The sequence below is a fragment of the Coregonus clupeaformis genome, chromosome 32, assembly GCF_020615455.1.
Source record: "Coregonus clupeaformis isolate EN_2021a chromosome 32, ASM2061545v1, whole genome shotgun sequence".
Lineage (NCBI taxonomy): Eukaryota > Metazoa > Chordata > Actinopteri > Salmoniformes > Salmonidae > Coregonus > Coregonus clupeaformis.
The window spans coordinates 6,323,035-6,339,596 of record NC_059223.1 but is presented as its reverse complement, the minus strand read 5'-3'; the positions used below and the strand labels follow the sequence as shown (position 1 = coordinate 6,339,596).

General features: G+C 42.6%; 1 protein-coding gene across 1 annotated transcript; it reads left to right on the top strand.

Annotated features, from left to right (window-relative positions):
- The first annotated feature begins 367 nt into the window (after positions 1-367).
- LOC123482430 (fumarylacetoacetase-like) lies at positions 368-16,314 on the top strand. Its single transcript, XM_045210022.1, has 11 exons — positions 368-562; positions 809-919; positions 1,871-1,992; positions 2,402-2,451; positions 3,772-3,862; positions 8,669-8,766; positions 8,900-8,952; positions 9,356-9,455; positions 13,433-13,563; positions 14,330-14,405; positions 15,761-16,314. The coding sequence occupies exons 1-11, from the start codon at positions 398-400 to the stop codon at positions 15,820-15,822; spliced, it is 1,059 nt and encodes a 352-aa protein (XP_045065957.1). The 5' UTR covers positions 368-397; the 3' UTR covers positions 15,823-16,314.
- Positions 16,315-16,562: the final 248 nt, after the last annotated feature.

The following is a 16,562-nucleotide window of genomic DNA, read 5'->3' as shown; positions in this document are numbered from 1 at the left end:
GGCAGCCCAATTCTGATATTTTTTTCACTAATTGGTCTTTTGACCTGTCAGATCAGCTCTGAACAACTATCTAACGTGAAAAGATCTGATGTGATTGGTCAAAATACCAATGAGTGGAAAAAAGATCAGAATTGTTCTGCCTGTGTAAACGCAGCCATAGACCTAACGCAGTATACTTCATTGATATCACAAAACAATAACTTCACTGTAGCAACTTTTTTAGTTGAGTAATATTTGTCACAACCCAAATTATAAAGGTTAATCAATTCTAGACCGCATAATTTTTGCTGAGTCATTTTCAAACCGTTTTGGATTATTTACAGTTCTTGAAAAGGGTGGATATAAGAGAGCGTTTCCTATTGGTCGTTGGTTCATTCTGTGGGAGGCGGGCTGTCCTATGGCTGCGGTCAACATCTGGAACAGGTTACTCACGCTGTTGCTTACCTTGGAGAGTATACCGGAATACAACTGCAATTTAAAAATGTCTTTCGTAAAAGTAGACGAAAAGTCCGACTTCTCCTATCACAATCTACCATATGGCGTGTTCTCGACACCGGATAATGTGAGTATGACGATACATTTGTTGTACTTTTAGTTGAATCGGTTTTCCTACACATCGTCTCCTGTGCCATGAAACTATGGAATGTAAATTGATTTTCTTAGGACAAAATGTTACAAACGACTGTGGAAACGTGAAGTTCTCTTGGATGAAACATTGTAGTTTACAAAGTAGCTTCTCCAATATCGTTCCACTTTATTGTTTCATTCCTGTTCTGCTGTATTTACAAATGTCTCGTGTAACTCTCAGTCCAAGCACCGGATTGGGGTCGCTATTGGAGATCAGATTTTGGACCTGAGCGTTATAAAGTCACTCTTCAGAGGTCCTGTGCTCTCCACTCACCAGGATGTGTTTGACCAGGTAAGGCCATCAAAATGTGTTGTGCTCCTCAATGTCTCAGATTTATGGTTGATATGTCTTATCGGCACTGATGGCAATATTGTGCATTCACCTGGTAATGTAACATGGCACGTTTACTATGTATCTCCACTAGTTTACTTATACATGGGCCTACCTTATGTAGCCAAAGTACAGTATACTAGGTGGGTAGGTCTAGTCAATGGGCACGATGCACTGCTTTTCTTCCTTGAGAAAATCCACACCGGTGTCATAATCGAGTCATCAACTATGATGTATGCTTCATATATTGTGGACTATACAGTACATTAAATCTACAAGTGAGTAGTTGGAATTGGTTTGGAGTGTCTTCTCTCGCCCCCTGCCTGTGAATGGGTCCCTAATAACCCTATGGTCTGGAGGCCATGTGTGCCGCTGCCTCCCAACTGACTCCTCCCCTTCAGCTCGGTGTTGCTCTGACATAACAGGATCGTTAAAGCACAATGGTGGATTCCTACTGGGAATTGGCTTTCACCTTTCCAGTTTTGTCACATTAGTGCTGATAGGGGAATGAGACAAGGAGTGAAAGCCACATCATGCTAATGAAATCACATGAGGTGTCAACAGGGTTGAAATGATGAAGAAGACAACTTTTCTGTCATGATTTCAATCCCTGAATTCAATGTTAAATGCACAGGTTCCCCCTATGATATTTCCACCCCTGGGCGTCAAGGAAGAGACCTGCTTTCATGAGTGAGAGCCGCCCGAACACCAACGTCAAAACTGACTTACAAACATGCCTGTTTCTCTTGAAGTTTCTTCCTTTTAGGGAGTTTTTCCTTGCCACTGTGCTGTTGCTTGCTCCTTGGGGGTCCAGACTGGGTTACTTGTTATGAGGGCTATATACAGTATAAAATAAAAAAAGCTTTCCATTTTTATGCGTTTCCTCATAATATGTTCCGACCTCTCAACTAGCCGACCCTGAATGCGTTCATGGGTCTGGGGTACGAGGCATGGAGGGAGGCCAGGAGGAGTCTACAGCAGCTGCTGTCTGCCAACGAGACCACACTCAGAGACGACGTCAGCCTCAGGAGCAGGTCAGCCTCCAGCACTTCTATAGCACTTTTTTAACAATTATTTATTGGATTTTGCAGTATGTAATAAGCACTTCTATATTCTATAACACTTCTATACCGTATAGCACTTCAATAGTACTTCTATAGCACTTATATATTCTATAACACTTCTATACTCTAGCACTTCTATATTCAATAACACTTCTATATTCTGTATACACTTCTAAATTCTATAGCACTTCTATAACACTTCAAGAGTTCGGCAAAGTAGGATCATGTGAAATATATTGAATTATTATATTCATTGTTTAGGATATGGTTTTTGACCGCAATCAAAATCATATTATTTTCTGGTATTCCCTTATCTTTTTATTTTCTATCATGGTTTGTAGCATGTTTACGTTTCTATAATGTGTGTGTGTCTCCTCAGAGCATTTTTCCATCAGAGTTCAGCCATGATGCATCTGCCTGCTGAGATAGGTGAGTTGTTACACAGTAGGAGAGGAAGCCGATTTAGACTATTGACATGCACCTCATATTTCACCCCTCCTGTCTCTGCACCGAGCTTGAGGTATAGTACAAGTTGTCCCTAAGCACAGATCTAGGATCAGATTACACCTCCGCCGTTACTAACTTTAACTCTCAGGGGTATAAAACAAAATCTGACCCTGTATCAGATGTTAGGGGTGACTTCTAGCTACTTTCAGAGAAGCAATCCCAGTCAGCATTGCAGCATCAGTCACCAATGCACTACCTACTATCCCTCATCGGCTGTGTTTTGAGAACGTCAATTCAAGACTGACATAATCTATAAATCATAATGACTAGTTATTTAGGATGCAAGGTGATTTGTAGATCAGTCAGTCTGTGATCACCGTCTGAGCAGAATTCATGCTCCTAAAGGAGCAACATGTCACATTTTAGCCATAATTTTCAATTTCTTCATGTTTTTTGAAGGACACTGCTTAGAAATGCCTATGAATGGCTTAGTACTGCTTCTTACCTGATCATAATCCAATCCATAATCAGTAAAAAAATCATTTGCAGTGTCACGCGGCATTCTAAAAAGTATGTTTTACTCTCCTGAATTTCTATTCCTTTGCCGCTACACGAACAGTATGCAATTCATATTTGATGCTAGCTGCAGCTAATGTTACATGTATAACCTTTAAGCATGGAAATCCTCTCAACTAATGATATGCTAAATCCAGAGTTACCATGGAGATGTTACTTTTTTTCTCCTTGCTGATCCAATGGTGCGTTTCTGAAATTGATGTAACTTTCTAAATTATTTATCTGGTCTTCAGTCATGTTAATGCTACCTCAGGTAATTCAAGAAGCAAGCTTGACTTTTCGGTCACGTCTGGCTGTGCATGTCATATGTCTTTACACAATCTAAATCCACTTTCATATGGCTACATTGAAATTCTATGATGGAATGCCAGTGTGAACCAACTCAGGGGGAGAATCTCAATTGCATTTAGTTTATTCCTTGTGGATGAGAAGGTCATCCAATGGGTTTTGAGAAGGAGGCGAGGAGCAAGGATGCGAGGAATCAAGGAAATGCAATTGAGGTGTTTGTATGATGCTTGAACAAGAGGTGGCGCTGTTAACCAATAGAAATATACTAGTGTAGTAAGATGAGTGATTGAGAGATTTGTTTGCTATCTAAATGTTGATATAAAAAAAGGTTCTAAAGGCTAACCATTGGTTCACTGTACATATTTAACAGTGTCACTTAACTACCCTCTTTCTCTCTCCATCTATCTCTCTCACACACAACCACACACACACACACAGGTGACTACACTGACTTCTACTCATCCAGGGACCATGCCACCAACGTTGGCATTATGTTCCGAGGGAAGGAGAATGCCCTGATGCCCAACTGGTATGATATGACAACCATCACCTCATCTGCATCCCGAATGGCACCCTATTGCCTTTATAGTGAGGGAGGCCAGAAGGAGTCTACAGGGCTATATACAGTAACTGTAACTGAGCTACGTCGTCCCCTGTAGCTCAGTTGGTAGAGCAAGGCGCTTGCAACGCCAGGGTTGTGGGTTCGTTTTTCCCATGGGGGGCCAGTATGAAAATGTATGCACTCACTAACTGTAAGTCGCTCTGGATAAGAGCGTCTGCTAAATTACTAAAATGTAATAGTGCACTACTTTTGACAAGGGCCCAAATAGCTCTGGTCAAAAGTAGTAAACTACAAAGGGAATAGGGTGCCATTTGGGACACTGAGTGTAGAAAACATTAAGAACGCCTGCTCTTTCCATGACATAGACTGACCAGCTGAATCCAGGTGAAAGCTATGATCCCTTATTGATGCCACTTGTTAAATCCACTTCAATCAGTGTAGATGAAGGGGAGGAGACACGTTAAATAATGATTTTTAAGCCTTGAGACAATTGAGACACAGAGGGTGCATGTGTGCCATTCAAAGGGTGAATGGGCAAGACACAATATTTAAGTGCATTTGAACAGGGTATGGTAGTAGGTGCCAGGCGTACCGGTTTGTGTCGTGAACTGCAACGCTGCTGAGTTTTTCACACTCAACAGTTTCCCATGTGTATCATGAATGGTCCACCACCCAAAGGACATCCAGCCAACTTGACACAAATGTGGGAAGCATTGGAGTCAATATGGGCCAGCATCCCTGTGGACTTCGACATCTTGTAGAGTCCATGCCCAGACGAGGCTGTTCATTCACCACTTACTAACTCACTAACTGACTATATTATTAGATGTAGACAGAGTAACTCACTAACTGACCATATTATTAGATGTAGACAGAGTAACTCACTAACTGACCATATTATTAGATGTAGACAGAGTAACTCACTAACTGACCATATTATTAGATGTAGACAGAGTAACTCACTAACTGACCATATTATTAGATGTAGACAGAGTAACTCACTAACTGACCATATTATTAGATGTAGACAGAGTAACTCACTAACTGACCATATTATTAGATGTAGACAGAGTAACTCACTAACTGACTATATTATTAGATGTAGACAGAGTAACTCACTAACTGACCATATTATTAGATGTAGACAGAGTAACTCACTAACTGACTATATTATTAGATGTAGACAGGGTAACTCACTAACTGACCATATTATTAGATGTAGACAGACTAACTCACTAACTGACCATATTATTAGATGTAGACAGAGTAACTCACTAACTGACCATATTATTAGATGTAGACATAGTAACTCACTAACTGACCATATTATTAGATGTAGACAGAGTAACTCACTAACTGACCATATTATTAGATGTAGACAGAGTAACTCACTAACTGACCATATTATTAGATGTAGACAGGGTAACTCACTAACTGACCATATTATTAGATGTAGACAGAGTAACTCACTAACTGACCATATTATTAGATGTAGACAGAGTAACTCACTAACTGACTATATTATTAGATGTAGACAGAGTAACTCACTAACTGACCATATTATTAGATGTAGACAGAGTAACTCACTAACTGACCATATTATTAGATGTAGACAGGGTAACTCACTAACTGACCATATTATTAGATGTAGACAGAGTAACTCACTAACTGACCATATTATTAGATGTAGACAGAGTAACTCACTAACTGACCATATTATTAGATGTAGACAGGGTAACTCACTAACTGACCATATTATTAGATGTAGACAGAGTAACTCACTAACTGACCATATTATTAGATGTAGACAGAGTAACTCACTAACTGACCATATTATTAGATGTAGACAGAGTAACTCACTAACTGACCATATTATTAGATGTAGACAGAGTAACTCACTAACTGACCATATTATTAGATGTAGACAGAGTAACTCACTAACTGACCATATTATTAGATGTAGACAGAGTAACTCACTAACTGACCATATTATTAGATGTAGACAGAGTAACTCACTAACTGACCATATTATTAGATGTAGACAGAGTAACTCACTAACTGACCATATTATTAGATGTAGACAGAGTAACTCACTAACTGACCATATTATTAGATGTAGACAGAGTAACTCACTAACTGACCATATTATTAGATGTAGACAGAGTAACTCACTAACTGACCATATTATTAGATGTAGACAGAGTAACTCACTAACTGACCATATTATTAGATGTAGACAGAGTAACTCACTAACTGGCCATATTATTAGATGTAGACAGAGTAACTCACTAACTGACCATATTATTAGATGTAGACAGAGTAACTCACTAACTGACCATATTATTAGATGTAGACAGATGAATCATATTGGTCAGACTGTCTGAAAACCATCCACTAGAAGTCCAAATCCTCAGATAACAATGTAGCTTTTCTTGTTTGAGTTGTTTTTATCGCTTCTCGTTGTTATTTGGAGAGAGACACAGCGAGAACAAGAAGGATAAAAGAGAGATAGAAAAGAAGGTGACGGAGAAGAGGAGAGAATAAAAGAGAGGGAAAAATAAGAAAAAAGAGAGAATGAGAGAAAGGATAAAATAAGAAGAAAAAGTGATAGGGAGAAAGAGAGAGAAACGTACTAAGGCCTTGTGCTGTGCTGTGAGCTATGATGTGTGAGGGACACAATTCTTTTCTCTAATTGACTGGAGCACTCGGACAGTTTCAGTGTTTTCACAAACTGCACCTTCCTTCGGTTAGTCAGTGAGTCTGCAGTCCATCACTTCACCATCCTTCAGTCAGTCAGTGAGTCTGCAGTCCATCACTGCACCATCCTTCCTTCAGTCAGTCAGTAAGTCTGCAGTCCATCACTGCACCATCCTTCAGTCAGTCAGTCAGTGAGTCTGCAGTCCATCACTGCACCATCCTTCAGTCAGTGAGTCTGCAGTCCATCACTGCACCATCCTTCAGTCAGTCAGTGAGTCTGCAGTCCATCACTGCACCATCCTTCCTTCAGTCAGTCAGTAAGTCTGCAGTCCATCACTGCACCATCCTTCCTTCAGTCAGTCAGTAAGTCTGCAGTCCATCACTGCACCTTCCTTCAGTCAGTCAGTGAGTCTGCAGTCCATCACTGCACCATCCTTCCTTCAGTCAGTCAGTGAGTCTGCAGTCCATCACTGCACCATCCTTCAGTCAGTCAGTCAGTGAGTCTGCAGTCCATCACTGCACCATCCTTCAGTCAGTCAGTGAGTCTGCAGTCCATCACTGCACCATCCTTCAGTCAGTCAGTCAGTGAGTCTGCAGTCCATCACTGCACCATCCTTCAGTCAGTCAGTGAGTCTGCAGTCCAACACTGCACCATCCTTCAGTCAGTCAGTCAGTGAGTCTGCAGTCCAACACTGCACCATCCTTCAGTCAGTCAGTGAGTGAGTCTGCAGTCCATCACTGCACCATCCTTCAGTCAGTCAGTGAGTCTGCAGTCCATCACTGCACCATCCTTCAGTCAGTCAGTCAGTGAGTCTGCAGTCCATCACTGCACCATCCTTCAGTCAGTCAGTGAGTCTGCAGTCCAACACTGCACCATCCTTCAGTCAGTCAGTCAGTGAGTCTGCAGTCCATCACTGCACCATCCTTCAGTCAGTCAGTGAGTCTGCAGTCCATCACTGCACCATCCTTCAGTCAGTCAGTCAGTGAGTCTGCAGTCCATCACTGCACCATCCTTCAGTCAGTCAGTGAGTCTGCAGTCCATCACTGCACCATCCTTCAGTCAGTCAGTCAGTGAGTCTGCAGTCCATCACTGCACCATCCTTCAGTCAGTCAGTGAGTCTGCAGTCCATCACTGCACCATCCTTCAGTCAGTGAGTCTGCAGTCCATCACTGCACCATCCTTCAGTCAGTCAGTCAGTGAGTCTGCAGTCCAACACTGCACCATCCTTCAGTCAGTCAGTCAGTGAGTCTGCAGTCCATCACTGCACCATCCTTCAGTCAGTCAGTCAGTGAGTCTGCAGTCCATCACTGCACCATCCTTCAGTCAGTCAGTGAGTCTGCAGTCCATCACTGCACCATCCTTCAGTCAGTCAGTGAGTCTGCAGTCCAACACTGCACCATCCTTCAGTCAGTGAGTCTGCAGTCCATCACTGCACCATTCCTGGCTTCAGACACCACAGCTGCTGAACCTCTTAGTGTAGAACCTCTCTTCTTTCTCTTTCTGTCTCTCTTTCTCTCTTTCCATTTTTCTTCCTTGCTCTCTCTCTTTCTCTCTGTATCCGTATCTCTATCTCTGTAGCTGTATAATGCTGACCGATTGGCTGACTGTTTATTTGACTGACTGTTTATTTTACTGACTGACTGACTGATTGTTTGACTGACTGTTTATTTGACTGACTAACTGACTGACTGTTTGACTGGCTGTCTGTCTGACTGACTGTTTGACTGCCTGGCTGGCTGACTAATTTACTGTTTATTCGACTGACTGACTGACTGAATAATTGATTGGTAGTCTTGAGGTTAGATCGTTGGGCCAGTAACCGAAAGCTTGCTGGTTCCAATCCCAGAGCTGATAAGGTGAGAAAAACCTGTCGCTGTGCCCTTGAGCAAGGCACTTAACCCCAATGGCTCTAGGGACGCTTGACAATGGTGACCCCACTCCCTGCGGGTGTCTTAGGGGCAGTTGGGATATGCAAAAAACACATTTTCATTACACACTTGTTTGTAACAGGACAAGTATAAGCATCCCCCCAAATTATTATTATGTTTGTTTGACTGACTGATTGTGTCCCTCAGGTTGAGGCTGCCCGTGGGGTATCATGGCAGGGCTTCTTCCATAGTGGTGTCTGGGACCCCCATACGCAGACCCTCTGGACAGATGAGACCCGACCAATGTAATGAAACACAACACCTAGTCTGAAAATCAACACGGACTCTGAAAACAAAGAGAAACACACACACCACACAAAACCTCTCACTATCTTTTTGTGTCCCTCACTAACACTCTTCCATTGTGTTCTCTCTTAGCTAAGCCTCCTGTGTTTGGCCAGTCTAAGCAGCTGGACATTGAGCTGGAGATGGTCAGTATACACTTTATATAGCTACACTTTATTACAACCAAGGAGATGGTTCATATCAATGGCATCACAAAAAAAGTATCTCTCTCTTTCTCTCTGTGTGTTTCTCTCTCTCTCTCTCTCTCTCTCTCTCTCTCTCTCTCTCTCTCTCTCTCTCTCTCTCTCCCTCTCCCTCTCCCTCTCCCTCTCCCTCTCCCTCTCCCTCTCTTCCTCTCTCTCTCTCTCTCTCTCTCTCTCTCTCTCTCTCTCTCTCTCTCTCTCTCTCTCTCTCTCTCTCTCTCTGCTCTCTCTCTCTCTCTCTCTCTCTCTCTCTCTCTCTCTCTCTCTCTCTCTCTCTCTCTCTCTGTCTCCCTCTCTCTCTCTCTCTCTGCTTTTTATCTCCTTTCTCTCTGTCTTTCTCTCTCAGGCATTCTTTGTAGGTGGAGGTAATCGTCTTGGTGAGCCCATTCCCATAGAGAAAGCCCACCAACACATCTTTGGCATGGTGCTGATGAACGACTGGAGTGGTAAGGTCTCACACACACACTTATACTCACTCACTCACACAGACTCATGCACGAGCACACACACACACACGAGTACACATACAGTCACTAACGAATTAACACACACACACACACACACTTACACGCTTGCTCAATTATGTACACACTCATATGTGCATACACACACACCTACACAGCCCACATCACTGGAAGACAGAAATGAATAATCACCATACAGTATATCTTAATTTTCAAATGAATGCAGCCAATAGTAGAATCATTAGTCAAAAACAATATATCAGTAAATGAAAAATCCTAACGTCAATAACACTAATTGAAAAGCATCCACTTTCCCTGATAACACTAACTTAAGTTCCTTAATTTAGTTCTGCATTATAAATGTTGATGTGATCATTTCATATTTAATCACTGGGAGCAGGGTAAACTACTCAGGAAAACATGACAGGCTATGGATTATTAATAAGGCATAAGGATCTTGGGAGGAGAAGTGGTATCGACTGTAGCCTTGAGATTTCAAGATAGTCTTCTCTCCATCTCTCTCTTTCTGTCGCGATCTGTCTCTGTCACCGTCTGTTTTTCTCTGTCTCTTTCTCCATGTTTTTTCCTCTTTCTGTCTCTCTCTGTCTCTCTGCTTCCTTCTTTCTCTCTCTTTAGATTAAGCTCCCACTGTATACTGTCTATCCTGTATTCTCCTCCTGGGAAAATGGAGAACTAACTGTTCGACAAATACATTTTACAAAATTGTATGTGTTTGTCAAGCACATAACCACTATTATTTCGTAGTTAGCTCCCTAGCTAAGCCGTCATTACGACGAAGGTAGTTAGCTACAGCGTTGTTAGTCAACTAAGCGAGAACACTTTCTTGCCCGCACATGTTTTGATCTCAACGGTAGTAGGCGTGAGCGCATTGACGAGCAAGGAAACGTGCAGTGTTGCAGTAGTTCATGGCAGAGAGAGCTGTTCCACTAAAACTGTCCTTCAGGGTAAGTTATGTTAGACTGTTAAAGATTAGTAGGCCTATGTTAATGAATCAGTTGTTGATCTGTCCTCTTGATATAGCTGTATGTCAACAGTATGATGTGATAATAGTCAGTTCAATGACAACAAGGCATGTTGAATGAATGGCAGCCTAGTAGTCAGACCTAACTGGATGGATGAGGTCAGGGATGGAGATCTGAAACAAGCTTATATAGGCCTAGATCAGTTGTTTCATATTCCAAATAGCCTGTACTGAACTAGACAACTACATTGCATCCAGTAATTGAATAATTCAGAATACCCATATTCCCCCCCCCGTTTACATTTTAATTAGACTATCCACATAAAGACACCTATTAATTAGAATAATCATTACCCCTAAAGGTAAACTAGTGTGAGTGTCATTGAGACCACCTCAATTTCATTTAGAATCAAACACCAGACTTCTGTGTTCGCTACATTGTTTTATATAATTTAAGACTCCAAGTACCATAACAGTCTATAGCCTACCATTCCTACTGAGGCAGTCTTCTGCCAACATCATTATTAGGCAAAAAAATGTGCATTTGCCTATGATTTGAGCAGTGTGGGTGTCGCACGTGCGCCGCCAGGGGTGCCAGTTATGCGCTGAAGTGGTACTCATTAAAAATCCTTCAAGGTTGGCAGGGCTTAGTGTAGAACCCATAGACAGACATATACAATACTGTATTCACTTTATTCAAACAAGTTGTTTTCTTCCCACTGGCTTCAGTCACTCCGATTGAATGAAATCCGATTAAAAGAAATGCAAGTTTTTGCCATGAGGGAACTCCTTATGAGAAATGTTACATTTGTGTGTGTGTGTATGCGTGTGTGTGTGTGCATGGAAGCATGTGCTATCAAGAAAAATGTGTGTGTATCCACTCTGTGTGTGATGGCAATGTGCCAACCGTTAAAAGAGATACACAGTCAGGGACCAACTGATATCAAACTGACTCTCTCTCTCAGCCCCGCCTCCCTCTCTTATCTTATTTAAATATTGAAGATATCTCATCTTTGCAAAGCTGTTGTCACCTCTTAATGCTAGGTCGGGACATCTCAGCTTGACTTGCTGAGTTGCTGTGATTTAGTGAGACTTTCAAGGCAGAGCATGTGGCATTTCAGCACATTGACTAGGTCTGTGTCCCAAATGGCACCCTATTCCCTATATAGTGCACATTCCCTATATAGTGCACTACAGAAGGAGTGCACGGTAGGGAATCAGTGACATAAAGTACTTAAGTAAAAAATACTTTAAAGTACTACTGAAGTCATTTTTTGGGGTATCTGTACATTACTTGACTATTTTTATTTTTTTTTATGTGTACTTTTACTCCACTAACTACATTCTTAAAGAAAATAATGTACTTTTTACTCCATACATTTTCCCTGACACCCAAAAGTACTCAGTACATTTTGAATGCTTAGCAGGACAGGAAAATGGTCCAATTCACGCACTTATCAAGAGAACATCCTTGGTCATCCCTACTGCCTCTGATCTGGCGGACTCACTAAACACAAATGCTTTGTTTGTAAATTATGCCTGAGTGTTGGAGTGTGCCCCTGGCTATCCGTAAATAAAAAATGGTGCCGTCTGGTTTGGTTAATATAAGGAATATTTAGTAATTACATTTACTTTTGATACTTAAGTATATTTAAAACCAAATACTTTTAGACTTTTACTCAAGTATTATATTGCTGGGTGACTTTTGGAAGGCAGACTACTAGGCTTCACCTTATTTTTCTATTGCCAGAGCCCATGTTGACTCCAATGCTTCCCACAGTTGTGTCAAGTTGTCTGGATGTCCTTTGGGTGGTGGACCATTCTTGATACACACAGGAAACTGTTAAGCGTGAAAAACCCAGCAGCGTTGCAGTTTTTGACACAAACCAGTGCGCCTGGCACCTACTACCATACCCCGTTCAAAGGCACTTAAATCTTTTGTCTTGCCCATTCACCCTCTGAATGGCACACATACACAATCCATGTCTCAATTGTCTCAAGGCTTCAAAATCCTTCTTTAACCTGTCTCCTCCCCTTCATCTACACTGATTGAAGTGGGTTTTAAAAGTGACATAAATAAGGGATCATAGCTTTCACCTGGATTCAGCTTGGTCAGTCTATGTCATGGAAAGATGTTTCGTACACTCAGTGTATAGAGCTCTAAGGGCTTTGGCCAAAAGTAGTGCACTATATAGGGAATAGGGTGCCATTTGGGATGTGGTCTCCACCCCTGCGGCTACAGCTGACCAGTCCTTTACAGTAAAATACAGTGAGGCTGATTGACTGACTGATGGATGTCATATCATATCTGTCAGTTGTGAGAAGTCATTTCTCAGACAGATGTATGGGAGTCTGAGCCAGGTTACACCTGGGTTGGTATGTAGAGGAGAGTGGTACAGATAGTTGAAATTGCTTTTTCTGCTGACTGCAGTACATTATCATTTATCACATCCCTCAAAACAATATTTCATAGAATAGTTCCTGGGTTGTCAATAGTCAAAAAGACCAGTAGTTCAAATGTGGTCCTCTGTAGCTCAGCTGGTAGAGCATGGCGCTTGGAACGCCAGGGTAGTGGGTTCCTCTGTAGCTCAGCTGGTAGAGCATGGCGCTTGGAACACCAGGGTAGTGGGTTCGATCCCCGGGACCACCCATACGTAAACATGTATGCGCACATGACTGTAAGTCGCTTTGGATAAAAGCGTCTGCTAAATGGCTTATTATTATTATTAACATAGCACAACTTACCAAGGTTTTGTAGCTATGCCTATGCACAAGTACAGTGGTAGTACAGGTACTGTAGCTATCTTGGTGAACTATCATCCAAACAACATAGCATGGACTCACCACTGGGCAGGTTGCATAGTATTCAAACCTACCTGTAATATGTGTGTCCACTGAGGAATATTCAGTAAATACCGTAAAGTTCAATATCTAATGGTAAAATAAAGGGTAACCACTCTTCCTGTGTGGGTTCCAGCCAGGGATATCCAGGCGTGGGAGTACGTTCCTCTGGGTCCGTTTCTGGGGAAGAACTTTGGGACAACCATCTCACCCTGGGTGGTTCCTATGGAGGCCCTACTGCCCTTCGCTGAGCCCAACACTGTCCAGGTGAGGAACACAAACAGTATAGTATAGTAGTGTAATATAGGATAGACCTGGTGGTCCTACTGCCCTATAGTATACTACGGGTGGTTTGGATGTATTTTACATTACATTATGCTACGGGTGGTCTGGATGTATTTGACATTACATTATACTACAGGTGGTCTGGATATATTTTACATTACATTATACTACGGGTGGTCTGGATGTATTTTACATTACATTATGCTACGGGGTGGTCTGGATGTATTTTACATTACATTATGCTACGGGTGGTCTGGATGTATTTTACATTACATTATGCTACGGGTGGTCTGGATGTATTTTACATTACATTATACTATGGGTGGTCTGGATGTATTTTACATTACATTATACTACGGGTGGTCTGGATGTATTTTACATTACATTATACTATGGGTGGTCTGGATGTATTTTACATTACATTATGCTATGGGTGGTCTGGATGTATTTTACATTACATTATGCTACGGGTGGTCTGGATGTATTTTACATTATACTACGGGTGGTCTGGATGTATTTTACATTACATTAACACTTTTACATCTTCACCATTCAGGTAAGCCTTTAGTAATGAGAGCCAGTATCCATACCATCTTAGAAAAAAAGGTGCCATCTATAACCTAAAAGGGTTCTTCAGCTGTCCCCATAGGAGAACCCTTTGAAGAACCCTTTTTGGTTCCAGGTAGAACCCTTTTTTCTAAGAGTGTAGTGGCTCTTCATGCTCTTCTATTTCCACTTCCTGTTTCAGGATCCAAAGCCCCTCCCTTATCTACACCATGACGATGCCTTCACCTTCAACATTAATCTGTTTGTGTCAGTGAAAGGTATGTAGGGTTTTACATACACACACACACACACACACGTACGTGCACAGACACACAGTAAAAAGGAATTGTTGGTGAATGAGTGCCATGCCTTGGTAATTAAGCACACGCATTCAAGGGAGGTAATGATTTACCATTAAGAGCTTTGTATTCCTAATGTATTCATTCTCTCTCTCCTGACTCTCTCTCCTGACTCTCTCCACTGACTCTCTCTCCACTGACTCTCTCTCCACTGACTCTCTCTCTCCTGACTCTCTCTCCACTGACTCGCTCTCTCCTGTCTCTCTCTCTCCTGACTCTCTCTCCTGACTCTCTCTCCTGACTCTCTCTCCACTGACTCGCTCTCTCCTGTCTCTCTCTCTCCTGACTCTCTCTCCACTGACTCTTTCTCTCCTGACTCTCTCTCTCCACTGACTCGCTCTCTCCGGACTCGCTCGCTCCTGACTCTCTCGCTCCTGACTCTCTCTCCTGACTCTCTCTCCACTGACTCTCTCCACTGACTCACTCTCTCCACTGACTCTCTCTCTTCACTGACTCTCTCTCTCCACTGACTCTCTCTCTCCACTGACTCTCTCTCTCCACTGACTCTCTCTCTCCACTGACTCTTTCTCTTCACTGACTCTCTCTCTCCGCTGACTCTCTCTCTCCGCTGACTCTCTCTCCTGGGTCTCTCTCTCCTGACTCTCTCTCTCCTGACTCTCTCCACTGATTCTCTCTCTACTGAATCTCTCTTCACTGACTCTCTCTCTCCGCTGACTCTCTCTCTCCACTGACTTTCTCTTCACTGACTCTCTCTCTTCACTGACTCTCTCTCTCCTGACTCTCTCCACTGAATCTCTCTCCACTGAATCTCTCTCTCCGCTGACTCTCTCTCCACTGACTCTCTCTCTTCACTGACTCTCTCTCCTGACTCTCCAATGACTCTCTCTCCTGACTCTCTCCTGACTCTCTCTCCACTGACTCTCTGTCCTAACACTCCAATGACTCTCTCTCCTGACTCTCTCTCCTGACTCTCTCTCAACTGACTCTCTGTCCTGACTCTCTGTCCTGACTCTCTCTTCCCTCTCTCCTGACTCTCTCTCCACTGACTCTGTCCTGACTCTCTCTCCACTGACTCTCTGTCCTGACTCTCTGTCCTGACTCTCTCTCCACTGACTCTCTCCTGACTCTCTGTCCTGACTCTCTCTCTTGACTCTCCACTGACTTTCTATCCTGACTCTCTCTCTTGACTCTCCACTGACTTTCTTTCCTGACTCTCCACTGCTCTTCCTATGTATTTTCTGAGGTGTTATTGAGGGGGTATTTCAGGTGTTGATATCCAGTCTCAATCAACTATTGTGGGTTGTTTTTTTCAGGAGAGGCAATGAAGGAAGCAGCCACTATATGCAAGTCCAACTTCAAGGTAAGTAATTGGTAAAGTTGACTTGTCTAAACATTGGATAGCTTACTACAGTTGCATCAATGTGCAGAGTTGTGGACTCGAATCACATGACTTGGACTCGAGTCTGACTTGGGTCACAAATTTGATGACTTGAGACTCAACTTATATAACTTGAGGCTTGACTTTGACTTGGAGCCTAAAGACTTGGGACTCAACTTTTACTTGAGACTAATGACTTGAAATGATCTTGTTCTCTTTGTCACTCATTTTGTGGCACAGAGTCTCAGTGCATTGCTTTCCACTATCCAGAGACAGTAGCCGCAGCATCGCACATTGCAAAAAAAAAAAGTGATAGTGAAACGCACACTTGGCCCTCTGATTGGACCAGCAAACTGTCAATTAATACAGGTCAGGTGAGCTAGCGCAGTGGTTCTCAAAGTGTAGAAGGATTTGGGGGGTCGTGAGCAAAATAAAATGCATTATTATTCCCATACCATTATTACAGAGAATCAGACAAATTATGCTACCCTCTGCCTATTGGCTACTTCATTTATCTGTGGAGAGAGATTCAGTGGAGAGAGATTCAGGAGAGAGAGAGCCAGGAGAGAGAGAGCCAGGAAAGAGAGAGCCAGGAGAGAGAGAGCAAGGAGACAGAGAGCCAGGAGACAGAGAGCCAGGAGACAGAGAGCCAGGAGACAGAGAGCCAGGAGACAGAGAGCCCGGAGAGAGAGAGTCAGGAAAGAGAGAGCCAGGAGAAATGATATATAACTGGGCTA

Coding starts and splice junctions, on each gene's coding strand:
- LOC123482430 (XM_045210022.1), top strand. CDS start 398: ATGGCTGCGGTCAACATCTGGAACAGGTTACTCACGCTGTTGCTTACC. Junction 563..808: donor TGTTCTCGACACCGGATAAT/GTGAGTATGACG, acceptor TGTAACTCTCAG/TCCAAGCACCGGATTGGGGT. Junction 9,456..13,432: donor GCTGATGAACGACTGGAGTG/GTAAGGTCTCAC, acceptor TGTGGGTTCCAG/CCAGGGATATCCAGGCGTGG.